General features: G+C 40.1%; 1 protein-coding gene and 1 long non-coding RNA gene across 5 annotated transcripts in view; one reads left to right on the forward strand and one right to left on the reverse strand.

Annotated features, from left to right (window-relative positions):
• The window catches only part of FARP2 (FERM, ARH/RhoGEF and pleckstrin domain protein 2), a 184,195-nt gene that overhangs the window by 29,560 nt on the left and 137,345 nt on the right, over nucleotides 1-17,290 (reverse strand). For all 4 annotated transcript variants that reach the window (XM_019513362.1, XM_019513352.1, XM_019513371.1 and 1 more), the window contains exons 13-15: nucleotides 14,264-14,448; nucleotides 3,349-3,438; nucleotides 1,212-1,345 (exon numbers count right to left, since the gene is read on the reverse strand). In XM_019513362.1, coding sequence (XP_019368907.1) covers nucleotides 1,212-1,345; nucleotides 3,349-3,438; nucleotides 14,264-14,448 — 409 coding nt within the window. The remainder of the gene's footprint in view (nucleotides 1-1,211; nucleotides 1,346-3,348; nucleotides 3,439-14,263; nucleotides 14,449-17,290) is intronic.
• Nucleotides 15,308-17,290, forward strand: part of LOC109294876 — a 24,099-nt gene continuing 22,116 nt past the window's right edge. Inside the window, exon 1 of the long non-coding RNA XR_002096638.1 lies at nucleotides 15,308-15,719. This is a non-coding gene — a long non-coding RNA (uncharacterized LOC109294876). The remainder of the gene's footprint in view (nucleotides 15,720-17,290) is intronic.

The following is a 17,290-nucleotide window of genomic DNA, read 5'->3' on the forward strand; positions in this document are numbered from 1 at the left end:
CCGACTTGGACACATCTAAGCCCTCCAGGTAGTCCTTAACTAGGTCTGAACTAACAGTCAGGGGACTCGCATCCTTCCCAGGCCTCTCTACGCTATCACCCAAGAGCACCCCATTGTCAGTGGACAGGAACATGGAGGCAAAGAACTTGTTGAAGAGTTCTGCCTTCTCTCGCGCATCCGTCACCAACTGCCCTGCCCTGCCTCGTAGGGGTCCAATGTTACCCCAAGACTTCTTCTTGCTACCTATATACTTGAAAAAAGACTTTTTGTTATCCTTAATCCCAGAAGCTAATCTAAGCTCCAGTGCTGCTTTAGCCTTCCTCACCAAATCCCTACAAGCTCGGGTCAGGGAGGTGTACTCCTCCTTTGTCCAATGTGTTGGAAGTCTGGGACCTTCAAAAACTATTTGGTCATGATAATTGTGCCTTTGCAAGCTGAAACAGAACAGGCAGGTCATGAAATTTGAGGTCTATTGAGGAAAGATTTGATTTGGCACTATAAAGACAGAAAAAAATGACTAAGTTGATTAAATTCCATAAACACAACAAAAAACAAAGAGAGCCTTTGAATGCTTAACTGGATTCCAGCACATTACATCTCATGCCATAAGAAAGTAAGACAAAGGTTAATGCCCCAGAAATCCCTTCTCCGAAATCAGAAATAAACTATGCCACAAGAAATTAGCAGTTTTACTGATGAATCTTATTTAGAGAAATGTGAATTTCCAGATACTTTGCCTTGACATTATTAACTTAACATAAAACAAAGCATTTCAAAGAGCACATCCTATTCCTTTTGCCTTTCCCTTCTTTTCTAGGACTATTTATTTATTAATTTATTTTATTAGGACTAGATAAATAGGGTGAAATCTTTGGAATAGAGAACAACAGGATGCACTGCAAAACCTTTGCATGAAGAATAAATAAATATGTAAGCAAACTGAGTTAGGTATAAATGTATCAAATTAATATGGACAAATAGGGTGCACTGAAGACATATTCATGCTTGAAATGTGGCCTTTCAAGAATATGCCACGTTTGTTTTTTCTTCCTCCTTTCATACTTCATATTTTTATACACACTTTTTTCACTTATTCCTTTTAAGCAGCCTTGAAACATATGGCTGTATAAAGTAAGAGGATCATGTACAGTTTTCAGCTGCATAAGATCTCCAAGGACTCCCCAAGGAAACACCTTGCTACTGTTACTTACCACAGCACTAGTCTCTGCTCAATCTCTTTCAGGAAACTTCGTTGAAACTCATAAATTGGATCTATGTTGGAGAAGAGCAATGTCATTAAACATTCTGGCATGGCATTCTCCTTGATGACTGCACTGCGAAACCACTGCAGAAGGAAGGATAAAAAGGTGTTAATTGAAACATGTTAGAAATTAACAGGTATCATTTGGATTTCTGCTCTTGAAGAGATGGAGAGGCAGGATGTGGAGGGGGGATGTGGACAGGCATAACTTTAAACTGCTTTTAAGAGGGAGGTGTCAGGGAAGGTCTTCCTGCTCTTACATCAACATAAGTGAGCTAAATCAGTGTAAGTTTAAGTTTGAACAAATAGTTTTAAAATAACAATGGTATATTTATATCGGTTTATATTAGCACTTATACCTACTTATGCCAGCACAGCAGAGGACAGACACAGCAGTTATACTGAATAGCTAATACCAATATAATTTAAAACTGGAGGCGGAGGGTCCACATACACAAAAAGGGAGGAGAAGCAGTCAGGAAAGAGGTCAGCGAGGAACAGGTGCAATTTCTATCCTTGCCAAACTTTAAACATTTTGAAGCAAATCACTGGTCTACACCACCAATATGAAATACACTGTGATGGCTCCACTCTCATAGAAGATTACATGACCCTGGTACATTCCCATATGTAGCAGGGTATAACTGCTTTTGTTTCAACACATACAAATGATTCTCTCAGAAAGCTTGCAACATGTTTTGGGTTGTTCAGTACTTAGAGACAGTTTTATTTGTTTTATGTATTGCTTCCTTAACATTAATTTCCCAGTCTTCCCATAGGCAGGTGAGAGCGTCTTGTATCTCAGAGGTGCCAAGTGTTTTATAGTTATTATTTGAAGAATTCTAGAGCTTTACAAATGAAAGGACTTAAGTCACATGATACTACTGAACTATTCCACAAAAAATCCCTATAGAAGACATGGATCCCTTAGTGATCACAGACAGTGTATCTGAATGAGAATGATTTACAGAAACACACTGGAGTAATTAAAGATAAAGTGGGTCTTTAGACAAGTCATGCATTTCCAAATCAGTGGAAGTCTGCTGAGTGTTCTGCACTATTGAAAGTAGTGTCACTTCTAAGGGGACCTGAATATGGACTTACTAGCTTAATTTTAGATGCCTCTTTTACAATCATGTGATCGTGGGCCTCTTCAATTTTCCTTTTAATGCATCATCTGCACTCACAGCCTAGATGCTCAGCAAATATGTAGGCCTCACAACAAATACTGATATCATTATCAGCACTGTCTATAACCAGTATTTGTTGTGAGGCCTACACAAGAGGCTACAAAGAGAGGCTAAAGGGCCTGAACCTATTCAGCCTCCACAAGAGAAGGCTGAGAGGGGATCTGGTGTCTGTTTACAGACTCACCAGGGGGGACCAGTGGGAATTGGGGAAGGCTCTGTTCCTTCGGGCACCACGTGGGGTTACTAAGAATAACGGCCACAAATCATTAGAGAGAAGGTTCAGGCTGGACATCAGCAGACATTACTTTACGATTAGGGTTGCCAGGCTCTGGAATGGGCTCCCAAGGGAGGTGGTGCTTTCTCCTACCTTGGGGGTCTTCAAGAGGAGGCTGGACAAATATTTGACCAGGGTGATATGATCCTGGCACCCATTCCTGCCTGGGGCAGGGAGTCGGACCTGATGATCTGTTTAGGTCTCTTCCGACCCTAACTACCATGCTACTATGATACCTATAAAGGATTAATTCATGCCCTGATGTTTTCTATCTGTTCTTGAAAGACATGGATAGAATGCAGAACTGCTCAAGAAACATATCCTGAGTTCATGACTTTTGGAAATAAAGTACTTACTTAGGGGAAAAAAATACAGTTTATACATGGGATGGTTAGTGGAACCATCAGTAATAGGAGTTCCATTGAGAATATCTGCGCTCATGCATGATGGTTTATGTGACAAAAGATACAGTGTCTACATGTAGCCTAAGCATTATCTTTTACCACAGAACTTTTTTCTGTGGTACTTTTTCTAGTATTAGTAAAGAATTCCTGTTTTTTCAGGTCAATGTTTAAAAACTTGGTCCAAGGAAGAAGAATATTAAAGAAAGTTTCAATGCTTACTACTGTTATAACTTCTAGATCTTTCAAATATGTCCGTTCTGTAGCAAGAATCTCCTTGGCTATGAAGTATGCCTTGTCTGTTGGATATCGCTGAAAGAAAAAAAAGCAACCAATCACAACTAAACTAAAAATACACATTTCTTATGATCAACCACAAACCAATTTGTAACCAGTTATTACAGCTCTATGTTGAGACAGTTTGAGCAATCACATTCTTCACATGTTGATTCCTGGCCCGAACATTTGATTTTCAAAAGACTGGTAGTATGTTTAGTACAAGGTTCCCAAACAAACACTGAATTGATTGTAAATTATTTCCTGATCTTAAAATAAGATACTCTAAAATACATTTTTAAAGTACTTTGATTTTAAAAAGAACTTTTAATTCCAAAATCTCCAAGCATTTTACAAAAACAGAGGGCTATTATTCCACTTCTGACATTTTATTAGACTCATTTAAATTTAAGTATGACAGACTTAACAATGAATGATCTTTTTACTAGTTTTAGAACCAGTCCATTTCTATTTACAGTTCCTTTATGCAAATTTCTCAAAGGTGACACTAATTAGCTAGGAAGCCACAATAATCAAATAATTGCTTGCTGCTTGGTTGCTCTGGGGCCACTATTGTGGTAAACTGCTTTGTCAGTTTGGAGGCTGAGTTTTAATAAGGAACAGATGTGAGACCCCAGGCCTTTTCTCCCAATCAACCCTATCATTGCAATATCATTTGCTCTAAGAAAACAGATGCACTACATAGCCCTAGGTTAAGTAGATAAATTGCCAAGATAGAATTGATCAGAGTTGTTTGTGAGGGAAACAACAAAAATCCCACTCTTTTAATAACATGATGTGGAAGAGTCATCTCATTTTTACTTAGGAAGAGTTGCTTTCTGTTTTGTGAATCTCATTCATCTAGTATAAAAAAAAATCCTGAAACAAATCACTGTATTTCTATAACCCTGCGTTTCACTGTATTCAGTGTCAGCGATCTCCAATTTTTCAGAGTTACTGCAAGGAGAGAGAGAGAGAAAGAAAGAGAGAGAGGAGAATAGGCACTGAGGGCAGAAAAGGAAAGAAATGGTGAAAACAGATTTTTCTGTGGTTGCAAGAAACCAAATGTCTGAGTTGGCTTAAACACCCACATTATTAAAAAAATTCTTAAGTAATGTTAGGGGTCTGATCACAGTTCAAGTTAAGGCACCACTTTGTCCTTAACTCACCTTACAGTTCCTATGTTTTGGGCCAAATATTCAACTAACAAGAACTAGAGCAGCTCCACTGAAAGAAACAGAACTATGCCCATATAACATCAGCTTGCCTTTATTCATTTATGTTCTTTTCAACAGTATTACAGTATTAAAAATTATTTTTCCCCTTTCTACACATATATCAAGAAAGAGAGGAAAAACTCTATCCATTAAAAATGGTATCTGTCCTATTGCTTCAAGCAACTTCATTACAATTAATTCTGTTGGTTTCAGAAAGCAGCAAGGGGCATGGAGTCCTTAGGAAATCCTGGAGTTATTAAAGCAAAGGCACCAAAAAGTACACAAGTTCCACATATTACTGTACATGTCACAACAATTGAACTACTGGCATTTGTTACAGACAGACATAAGGAGCATAGAGAGGCCTTCTTGGATGGTACACAATACACATTTTATTACTATTAATCCAGAACCGATACAGAAGAGTTGGCACTGTTACTGAGCTACTGAGGAAGCTGTCAGAATCTAGACCATCTTTAGCTTTACTTCAAATATCTGCATCCCTTTTGGGATAATCTCATAAATGACTTTTTCCTGAAAAACCTTAATTATAGCTTTCCTATTCCTTCCAAAACCCTAACTTCATTGGAGCTCCCTGCCTTCAACAGCCTCCTTTTAAAGGATGCCAAATAGTTTCTCTAACCTTTCTGAAGATTAAGATCTCTCAGTTCTTTTATCTTGCTGACTCCCTTGTGTTGTACTTTTCCCATTTCTAAAATATCCTATTAACAAACAGGATGGACAATGCATGCTATCTTGATGGTGGCTTTATTAGAAGTATAGCTTACATAATGCTAGAATAACTGCTGTTAAGAGAGACAAAATAGAGTTTTATGTAAGCCACTATCATCTTCATTACAGGTTTCCCTCACTTTATGCTGTACATGTATTCCTGGAAAACAGTGCATAACTCGAATTTGCATAAAGGGAACTCACTATACAATGTAAAAAATAGGGATATTTTCCAAGACCTCAATTGTAGTGACCCCCAGACCCATTTCTACCACTTTTACAAGACAATTTTGGTACTCGCCAACAACAGACAGTACACACAAGCCCAGGGTGGTGGTGAATGTTACAATAATGGGGATAGCAACTACAGAAATGTGTCGCAGACAACGAGCAAGCAGCACAGATCCACACAGGAGACTACATTTTGGTGCATGTCACTCTCACAATGCACCACACAAAGCAGCTGACTGTGGGCTTCCACTACACTGATCGTATAAGAGTGAATTTACCTTGCATATAACAACATTTCTGGTATAAAAAGGGTCATTGCATAAGAGCAAATTTGCACACACAAAACCCGCATAAAGCAAGAGAAACCTGTATTTCCCATTTTGAATTACTAGTAAACTCCATGCTGGAAACGCTCCATTTCAGCCATCACTCCAGCTTTGAGTGTTCATTACCTTGTAGCACACACTTAGGGTTATGGGCTTATAGAAGTAAGCTTTAGATAAAAAAAATAATGGCAGAAAAAAACAAAGTCACTGGGTACCTTAAACACCTTTGGTTTGTTCATCACAAGCTCGGAATATGCAAGGACACTTCAACAATTGCTAGGTGGTGTCAGCAATGCATGCAGCCAAGGTGACCAAGGCAATAGCAGCAGTACCAGGAAAAATGATAGTACTAGGATGCCTTTACAACTCTGTAGCAATGGTACTGCTGGCCCAGGAGCTTTTGTACAGCAGCCACTCTGCCAGTCCTGCCTTTCAGACAGCCACATTAGAATCATAGAAAATTAGGGTTGCAAAGGACCTCAGGAGGTCATCTAGTCCAACCCCTGCTCAAAGCAGGATCATCCCCAACTAGATCATCCCAGCCAAGCCCTTGTCTAGCCAGGTCTTAAAAACCTCCAAGGATGGAGCTTCCACCTCTTCTCTGGGTAACTTGTTCCAGTGTTTTACTGCCCTTCTAGTAAGAACATTTTTCCTAATATCTAACCTAACCTAAACTTCCCTTGCTGCAACTTGAGACTGTTGCTCCTTGTTCTGTCATCCACCACCACTAAGAACAGCCCTAACTCCATCCTCTTTCAAACCCCACATCAGGTAGTTGAAGGATGTTATTAAATCCCCTCAGTCTCTTCTCTAGACTAAATAAACCCAGTTCCCCCAGTTTTTCCTCACAAGTGTCCACTGGCCCCATCACCATTTTTTGTTGCCCTGTGCTGGACTCTCTCCAATTTGTCCACCTCCTTTCTATAGTGGAGGGCCCAAAACTGAACACGGTACTCCAGATGTGGCCTCACCAGTACTGAATAGAGAGGAATAATCACTTCCTTTGACCTGTTGGCAGTACTTCTACCGATGCAGCCCAGTATACTGTTAGGCTTCTTGTCAACAAGGGCATATTGTTGGCTCATATTCAGCTTGTCCACTGTAACCCTCAGGTCTTTTTCTGCAGAACCCCCAGCATGGTTATTTTCAGTCCCCAGCATGGGTTTATTCTGTCCAAAGTGCAGGACTTTGTGCAGGACTCATAAAATTTCTTTTAGCCCAATCCTCCAATTTGTCTAGGTCACTCTGAATCCTAGCCCTACCCTCCACCATATCTACTACTCGTCCATGCTTGGTGTCATCTGCAAACTTGCTGAGGGCACACTCTATGCCATTTTCCAGGTCATTGATGAACACGCTGAACAAAACCAGCCCCAGGACTGACCCCTGGGGCATTCCACTTGATACCAGCTGCCAACTAGACATCGAGCCATTGATTGCTACCCTCCGAGCCCAATGCTCCAGCCAGTTTTCTTTCTACCTTACAGTTCATTCATCCAGCCCATCCTTCCTTAGCTTGCCTGCAAGAATGTTGTGGGAGACCTTATCAAAATCCTTGCTAATATCAAGGTATACCACATCTATTGGTCTCCCCACATCCACAGAGCCAGTCACCTCATCACAAAAGGCAATCAGGTTGGTCAGGCATGACTTGCCCTTGGTGAATCCAGCTGACTGTTGCTAATCACCTTCTCCTCCAAGTGCTTTAGAACTGGACTCCTCAAGGACCTGCTCCATGATTTTTCCAGGGACTGAGGTAAGGCCGATTGGTCTGTAGTTCCTTGGATCCTCCTTTTTCCCTTTCTTAAATATGGGTACTATGTTTGCCCTTCAGGACCTCTCCTGATTCCCATAAGTTTTCAAAGATGATGGCCATTAGCTCTCCAATCACATCAGCCAACTCCCTCTGCACCCTTGGGTGTACCCCATCTGGCCCCATGGACTTGTACACATCCAGCTTTTCTAAGTAGTACATAACCTATTCTTTCATAACTGAGGGCTGCTGACCTGCCCAGTGCAGTAGCATGGGAGCTGACCTTACCTGTGAAGATGGAGGTAAAAAAGGCATTGAGCGCTTCAGCCTTTTCTGCATCCTCTGTCACAAGGTTGCCTCCCCCATTCAGTAAGGGACCCACACTTCCCCTGATCCTCCTCTTCCTACCAACATACTTATGTAACCCTTCTTGTTACCCTTCACATCCCTTGTTAGCTGCAACTCCAACTGTGCTTTGGCAATCCTGACTTCATCCCTGCATGCCCAAGCAATGCTCTTATACTCCTCCCTACTTATTTATCCAAGCTTCCACTTCTTATAAGCTTCCTTTTTGTGACTTAGTTTACTGAAGAGCTCCTTGCTAAGCCAAGCTGGTCTTCTGCCATACTTGCTAGTCTTCCTGCACATTGGGATGGTATGTCCCTGCTCCATGTTCCTCTGATGCTGCTCTCTGCTCAGCATAGTCTCCCACCAGTTGTCTCTCATCTCATCTACCAGCTACCATGAGTTCCTTCTAGCCACTGATTCCATTTTCTGGTGGTTCTTAAGATGCCTCTTTTCTCCTTTTGCAAGATCTTCTTTCTCCTGTACCAGGAGGGTTTTTCAGTCTTTTTTAGGCTAGGAACACATGTTGAATTTGTCCCAGGACAAGTTGTGTCTGTGTTTGTCCCAGAACAGGAAAGTCCTATGATTGTCATGTATGCACATCCACCTTCCAATTGGGGTTTAGTGAGTGGCTGAATGCACTGCCACCTGTATGCCTTTGATTCATCCATTCTATTTGAAGCCTTATGGTCACAATGGAAAGGAAGAAACCTGGGATAAGTAGGTAATAAAGGAAAACAGTGCACGTGCAGAGGAGGGGCCGTTAGAAAAGAAAAGAGGGAAGAACAAGTAAAATGAGACATTAAAACAGTAAAGCAAATCCAAACTATTAACATCACTGTTTCAGTTCACTGTCTGTTATTCTTAGGTGAGTGGGATCAATGGTCTTAAAATCTTTTTATATTGATCCTTGTATATAGGGGGATTTTACTTTACAAATAACCTGTTTTGTCTTTTCATCTGTATAACCTGGATCACGTATTGAGTCATTTTTAAAAATCCATTTGTCCTCATTTGGTAGGTCATAATTCTTCTACCACTATGAAGTATTTAGCTGATATGAAGCTAATTCTGAACCAGCATTTGTTCTTGGAAGAACAAGACCAAAGATCAGGGATGTGATACAACTGGAATGAAAAAGTTGTAAACTGATTTAAATATGTGGGAGAGGTTCTTTGGAAAGAGGATATAAAAATGCCAAGTCTATATCACCAATGAGATCAATGAACAGCATTGAAGATGATAGTACTATGCACAAAGTGATGTACCCTGTATGCTTCAAATAAAAAAGAACTCCAATAATAACTCAAAACTACTAAAAACGTCTTATTCTCTCAATCTTCTGGATGTGATTTCACAAAATGAGGTGCTGTATCCAAGCCCACTATGCTTTCCTTGTTTCCATATGCATCACATAGCTTTCTTCAGAATTCCAAAAAGGAGACAGTTTACTCTGGGAGTTAAAAAGCTTAACCTGATCTGTGTAGATCTTGACTTTAGTCTTTAGAAGTCTCCTCTTTCAGAAACTTTGTTATTTCAGACTGCACATTTCTCAACCAGTTGAAGAATGCTATATTTATTTCCAGGGGTGTAGGTTGTAGCCGTGCTGGTCTAAGGACATAGGCAGACAAGGTTCTTTGGGTGAATCTGATATCTTTTATTAGACCAATTTAAAAAGTTGGAAAACAATTATTAAGCAAGCTTTTGGGTTCAAAAACCCTTTGTCAGGCTAAGGAAGTTTCAGCAGTTGGTGTGTGCTCTTCCTGGATGGAATGAAAAGTAAAGAAGCCAGAGGCGGGTCTGGTATGCATACAAGACAGGCAGTCAGTGAAAATGTAGATTGAGGAGTCAATGGGTGAGAGACAGGCTGGGGGGTGGGGAGGCGAGAGAGAGGAGGGGGATGAATAGTGGAGAGGTACCTGGGGAGTCAGATGTCAGGCAGGTTATAATGTGTCATAAATCCAATGTCTATATTTAGTCCATGATTTTTAGTATCCAAGAGTTTGATGAAGTGGAGTTTATAGGTTCATCTCTGGGAAGCTTTTTGTAAGTTTCCTTTGAGGATCAGAACTGAGAGATTGGAGAGAGAGTGGTTTTCTTGTGAGAAATGTGCCCCCACAGGTAACTGGGTATTCCTGTCTTTGATAGATTTCCAGTGTGCATTCATTCTGGTGCGCAGTTGTTGTTTGGTCTCTCCTACGTATTTTCCATCTGGGCATTTGGTGCATTGGATGAAATATATTACATTTCTAGAGCTTATCATATTTATTTCCATGCCCTTTCATATATTCCTATTGCTTTTGTTCTTTCCGCCTTTTTCCTAACTTGATTGGCTACTTGAATGCTTCCTTTTTCACACAACTTAAGCTGTTTTCTTAAGTTCACGCTTGATTCATTGTTTGTCTGCACACTAACTTTAGGCACAGACATGTCTCATTAAACACCTTGCGTTTCCCAAGTGCGTTCTCTCTCTCCATTGCCTCATCACCTTTCACTGCCACCCTTCAGTTCCAGGGACCTTCCAAAATGCCTCCCTCTTGCTTTTTCTCACATTAGTCCTAACTGAGCCCCTGTGTGTTGACCTTAGCAACAATTGCTGTGTAGAACTAGTGCACAAGATGAGTTTCAAGAGCACAGCTAGGTCTTCTTCCAGTTGAATTTTTTCTGGATTACCTAAGATGATGAGAGTTCTCTGAACTCAGAACAGACTGCTCTATGGAGTACTTTCATGAAAGATTTTTTTATTAGATCTTTGTTCCTAAGGAGGAAACAAGAGGCTCACACAATGCATCTGCAAGTTTCTTCTGTGGGATCACCGTTCCTTTCAGGAAAAGAGCAATGCAGCTATATGTTTTCCTGGCAAAAAATGTCCCTGCACACAAAGCAGTGAAAAGTGATATGACAATTAGAGTGTGGAAGTGAGACTGCCAACACCTTCAACTACTGCTGAACCAGGGGAAAAAAAAGTAATTTATGCCAGAAAAAAATAAATGAAAAGACAGTTTGCAGCCCTGGCCTAAAGAAAACATCCCAGCAGCCACCAAAACAGGCACTGAGGCAAATACTACAATACCTCATGGATTAATTAATACTCCAGTGTTTTATGCCCCAAGTGCTGGACCTCCGTAGCCTCAGACACACAATGGATTCAGTAATGCTTACAGATATCACAAGATATTCCTAATAAACACTAAAAAACAGAAGTGGGGGCAACTATGCAGAGGCTATGGGATTGCTTAAAAGATAAGAAGTACTCTGCATTGTAAAAATTGAGAGAGATGCTTTCTCTTGCTTTCTAGCTAAGTTTTGTATCTGGATCACAATGTCACAAAAACTAGCAGTCTTGGGGAAAAAATCCTCTATCAGCATACTTTGCAAATGACCTCAAGGCCCAGGGTCAGCACTGATAGAAATAACTCCCTGCACTGTTAGCTTTTCTACTATTTAAAAGTCAGCGGCTGTCTCAACTTCTGTCAGGAAAAGGGAAAGAGAAATCTAATGTTCTGATGAAGATAATGTAATAGCATGGACAGCAGAAAGGCAGTGAAGTGAATCAAGTTCTCAAAAGTCTCTGTATACCAACTGCAGCATGATGATGCTTGGGAACTGAAAGCATATCCCTGGAGATCCTAGGAATTTGCTGTAAAACCCTTCACTAACAGGAGAGGATGGCAGAAAGCAAAAACAGTTTGAGGGGAGCCTCCCTGCTATGAATATTTTGCTTGTTTGAATATAAATGAGGATACAATAAAGGGAAGGCAAAAAAACCAAACAACCAACCTTCAGACAAGGTAGGCAATGTAAGATAAGTACTCCAAGGCTCCACTTTGTACATTAGCATAGAGAGGTGTTGAAAAGATCACCCATTTAATTGGTACAACCATTAGCTGTACACAAGCAATAGCCAGTTCAGAATCCAATTGAGAGGAAATGTACAGAGATGAAAAAAACAATGTGCTAAATTCTGTTGTGGGGGAGGGCAAGACAGAAGTGGAGAAGGAGATTGGAGATCCTTTCCTTGAAAAGATGTTAAAACAAACACTGTTTGGAAACACTTTAAAAGCATGAAAAATATGACATTCATCCTCTGTCTCCCTCCCTTATTCTGCAGATTTACATGCTCCACCCACCTCCAGGTTTCCAATTGTGTCTGGCAACTTCAGCTCTGCCCCTTGCATCAGAGAGCTCTGACTGATAAAAGGCAGTTTCTCATTCCACTGATGATGTCAGGTTATGTCTGTTCTCTTCTCCACTTCTCTCTTTGGCCTCTATCATTATTGTTTGGAGTAGTGCCTGGATGCCAAAGGTCAAGGCCCCACTGTACAGCTAGGTACAATAGGAGCAGGGAAAAAGTGTGCTGCTTCCTCCCCCACTATCAATACGTCCAAACTAAAAGCTTAGTTTTCAGGGGGGTTGCTTGATTTCATCATCTTTTTTAATTTATTTCCATACACTCTACTACACAGGTCTTTAAAATCTGTGTTGCCTTAAAAAAATTAATCTGTGAATAAAGCAATGCTGGCATCTATTACTGTTGATTGCCTAACAAGCTTCAGTTAGTGCCCTTCACATCTCAGTGCTGTGGTGGCAAAACTTTTCAGGCATACCTCCACCTTCATAATTATCAGTTGCTGATCACAGTGCTCTGTCCATCACCCCTGTTACCCCTCTCAAAACTTCCACTCTTTTCTCCCACTTTAGGGTCTCTCTCCTTGTCCTGAGTGTGTGTGCAAGTGCCATAAAAGAGTTAAACTTACAGTACTGCAAGCACATCACACCATGAGAAAGATCTGAGAAACTAAAGGTAACTGAACACGGTCAAACTAAATGCAAGTGTTTTGTGATTGTGAGGAATATTTTGGAAGTCTTACCTTTACTTGTCCTGTGATCTAATTTTAGTAAATGGAACTGTAATTTAAAAGATAAAGCTACACCTTACATATAAAAAATGAATTAACTGACACATTTATGCTCTGGTTACTTACATAACATTTATAGCAGCACCATCAGCATCGACACACTTAATAATCTGCTAATGTTCCCAATTGTAACTGTCCATTTCCCAAGTGTTTATAAATAGGCTGTAAAAGTTTGGTATGAAATTTAGGTTGTCACAAAGGACTCAGCCTGGGTTAGTTTCATTTTAAATATTATTTAAGGGAAATTGAAGCTTTAGAAGCCTTAGAAATTGGCTGAGCTGCAAACCATTTAACATAAATTCACCCCAAGACTTACGACTATATAAATGAGGTTCAGTCCAAGAAAACTCAAACTGTTGAAATACCACATTTCTAAAAATGAGGTATATGGGGTTGAAATGGAAGCAGACTGAGGTCCATTATGATTATACATATATGGTACACTTATTGCTTATATTTCCATTTATATACAAAGGCATATTTCAAGACATATTTCAACGTAACTGCAAGATGATGTCATGTCAAAAACATGAATCATTCCCCAACCCACAAAATAACTGAAGACCAAGATCAAAAATCCCCTCCTGCAAAAATATAAGTAGATTTTGCTGCAAACTCCATATAAATATAAGCTCTGTAACGTTGTCTACACAGGGAAATTAGATCATATTAGAAGACATTTTTAATTAACATGAGCCCTGGACAATCCAGCAAAATGACAGCCAAGGACAAAGTTGTTTAATATGCTTTTTAATGCATGTTTTAACACAATGTAATTCTTCAGCACAGGCAAGGCTGAAGTGACCACAGGGTGAAGCAATTTCCAAAGTTGTCAGGCATCCACTGAGAATGAGATGTTACCAGATGTCACCTCGCAAACCCAGAGAGTCAGCCTGAGCATTCCAGCTGATCTCAGTTGCAAGACAGACCATGAGGAGATGGCCTCTAAGAGTCATCAATGACTATAAAGCCATCTTTAAGATGCACATCAAGGATATGCTGCAATGCACCTAGCAAGATGTGTTCTGAAACAATGTTCCTTGTTGCTGGCACAAAAGTCAGTGTTTCCCTATAGCTCTGGAGCCCTCTATAGCAAGCTGGGGTTACCAGAACATGCCTACTGGCAGACTGTAATGTGCTTGGTTCCAACAAACAAGTGGATCATCCAGACACATGCACTGAAGCAAGAGAAAACCATCCCAGTACCCAAGAATAAACTTACTTACATGGAATAGGTCCTACAAACTCTAACATTAAATACATATGTGTTACCACAGAAGAATGCTTTTCTGTACTAGAGAACATCCTCTCATTGCTTAGATTCTTGGTGGTGCTTACCTTACGTCTGGCTTCATCATCCTCTTCTACCCTGGCACCACCAGCATCACTCAAGACAGGGCTCAGAAGAGGAGATGGACCCTGGCCACCTGGGTGCAAATTCACTTGAACTGCAGGATTCAAACTCAGCTGACTCTTTGAAGTGAATGATGACAGCTGTGGATGGTCCCCTGAAAGGCCTAGAGTTGGAGGAGGAGGGGGAGGAGATGGTTTGGGAAATGAGAAAAAAAAATGTTACTATGGCTTGTCTAAAACCACTCCTTACCACCAGTGTAAACATTACTAAGAAATAAGCTTAGTCCCTCTTTTCATACTTCAACGAGCCAAAGAATCCAGGACAAAAATGCTTTCAAGCACAGTGAAAACTCTTAAATTAACTGAGCATTTTAGATAAGCAACTAGCAGTTTGGTATGGGCAAGTTTGTTTGAAGACTACATGTTGGAAGAGATAACTTGTATAGGCAACTAATAAAATAGCTCAAATCTCCCCTTCCTGGGCTGAACTAGCAGGGATCACCAAAGATTACTTTCACAGAAGCAAGAAAATATTTCTGCATTTTCCTTTTAAAAAGCCAGAATTCTCTGTAACTGCCTGGAGCCATTAGGGGATATTGTTTTAGCAGTATTCCTTCTGAAAACAAACAAGTCTAGATAGCAAGGGAAGGGAGGAAATGGAAAAAAAATTCATGTATTCAGAGTTCATGGAATATCTGATCTAAAAAACATTTCTTGTGGGGGTGGGATATTCTGTTTCTGGATCTTTAAATCCAATAGGATCACTAACTATTTGAGCTGAATGCTTCACTGATCTCTGGACTTTAAACTGATCTTGTGGCACTACCATCAGACAGGTGTATCTGGGTGGATGGCAATACTGGAGCATTCAAATAATGTATGTGGAACAGGGGGCAACTCTTCTGGACAGGAGACTTTGCTCTGGCAGATCTCTTTTGTAGAGACAAATACAGTACTTTATTCATATGATCATGACCACACATTTCCAGGCTAAGGTAAAATGCTTTTATTTTCCTAAACTTCCCTTTGATAAAGGCTCACACTCCATAGAACTAAACCTTTGACTAAGTCCTAAAAACATACAAGCGGTTCACCTTTCAAGTGCTGCACAAACATTAACTTATGCTTGAACACCCCACTCTGGTATCTCAGTTGTAACACTCCTGATATTAAGATGGGAAATAGGAGTTAAGCAATTTGCTCAAAGGCATGAAGTGAATCATTGGCAGAGCAAAATAGAAACAAAAAAATCAGAACTTTGAAGTTCTTGCTCACAGCCTTGTTTGCACTCAGATTGTGCAACTACACCATGTCAGACCTACTGCTAGAACTGGCCGTAGAAATTTTACCCCTTTCTCCAGGGACCTTTCTGGAATTATCTTGAATTTGCAGATTCCTGACATCCTCAGTCTTGATGATCATCATAAATATCTATGTTCAGGTATTTACAAGCTCTCTTTGAAACAGGCTACAGTCTGACACCAATTACTGCCTCCCACTCCCACTCTAAGGTCCATTTTCTGTAATCTCTGCTTTTAACAGGAACTCAATGTTAAAGCCAATGCCAGATCCTCCAGCTAATTATTTTCCTGTAGTCAGATTAATTACAATAATTTACACAAGCCCCCCCATAAAAGTATCAGCCCCCAGGGATATAAATGTGAATGAGATTAGCTGGTTGGAGGAGGGCCAGTTATGAGTTTTCTAATACACTATTGGCAGGAGTTGGTTGCTGTTCTTTGGCTCAGGAAGCAAAACCATTTCCATATGTGGCTGCAGCATGACAATGCTGAGGAAGTAGGAATGTGTATTTTCACATTGACAAATGCAGGAAGCTAAACAGTGTTGAACTCGGTCACCTGGAAGAGATTCAGATTATCAAGGCTCTGAGGTTAACTATTAATACTCTTCAACAAAAATTGTTGAGGAGTGCATATTGTTATTGCCTGAGCTTTTTCTCAGTTCCAAACTGCTTTTAGGATTTACCAGAAGTACGATTTAGGAAAGGACCAACAGCTAATGTTTGTTATACATATGAAAATATTCTGGGGAAGCAGTTTATTGGAAGTCTGCCATATATACAGCCGAGGATGCTAAAATTAGATGGAAAGTAGGGGTGTGTGTGTATATGTAAGTTCAGCAAAAATCCCATAAAATTATATAGACTTCCTATGTTCTTGAGAAGTTAGTACCAAGCAGTTACAGTTGTTCCAAAAGTTACAACCATGATTGTTTCCATCTAGAAACAATAAAATTCAGACATGAAAGGAGAGGAGGGTATAACTTATTGCAGCCCAACACTGCAGCCTGCTCTATTTCAAATGAGCTGTGCCAATACTAACTCATGCGTTATCACCTCCAAACATGGGGAGAAATGCATAAAATTCACCTGGAGATATTTGCTCCTTTTCATCTGACTTTAAGATCCCTCTCTCAGACATCAACCTAGATTACACTAAAATAAAGGGCACATTAAACTAATTAAAAAGTCTGAATACAAACAGTTGCAAGATGTAAAGTGACTTGTCACATTTGATGTTTAGGACAGGATAAAGAAAGTGAAAATATAGTTTCTTGGGCTGTAAACTTTTGGGACAAGGACCATTTTTTTCTGTCTATCTCTGTGCAGTGGTGACAAGTAGAAAGAGTGTCTAACAGATTAATGTAACTGAATATAAATAATGAACTGAAGAAAGATCTGGAATAACAATTGCATTTTTACAACATGTAGCATATGGTAGCAGTGAATTCTTGAAAGAGAGTATCAACCTATTCAGAGTTTCAGATTTGCTAGAAAGGATTGCAGAACTGCACACAGCACTGTGGTTAAATGTTTTTTTATTATCTGCAACATGATTTCAAATGTTGGACACAAATACATGAAGCCTCATTTGTTAAACTTAAACTGCAAACTTATTCAGTGTTCTTTGAGTAGCAATGGGGAAATCCTCTGTCAAGGCCTGGTGGTAAGAGTGATTCTGTAGTCCCTTTCTTTGGGGGGGGGGGGGGGGG

Source organism: Gavialis gangeticus, unplaced genomic scaffold (genome assembly GCF_001723915.1).
Source record: "Gavialis gangeticus isolate Ggan-Ray unplaced genomic scaffold, GavGan_comp1, whole genome shotgun sequence".
NCBI classification, from domain to species: Eukaryota; Metazoa; Chordata; order Crocodylia; family Gavialidae; genus Gavialis; species Gavialis gangeticus.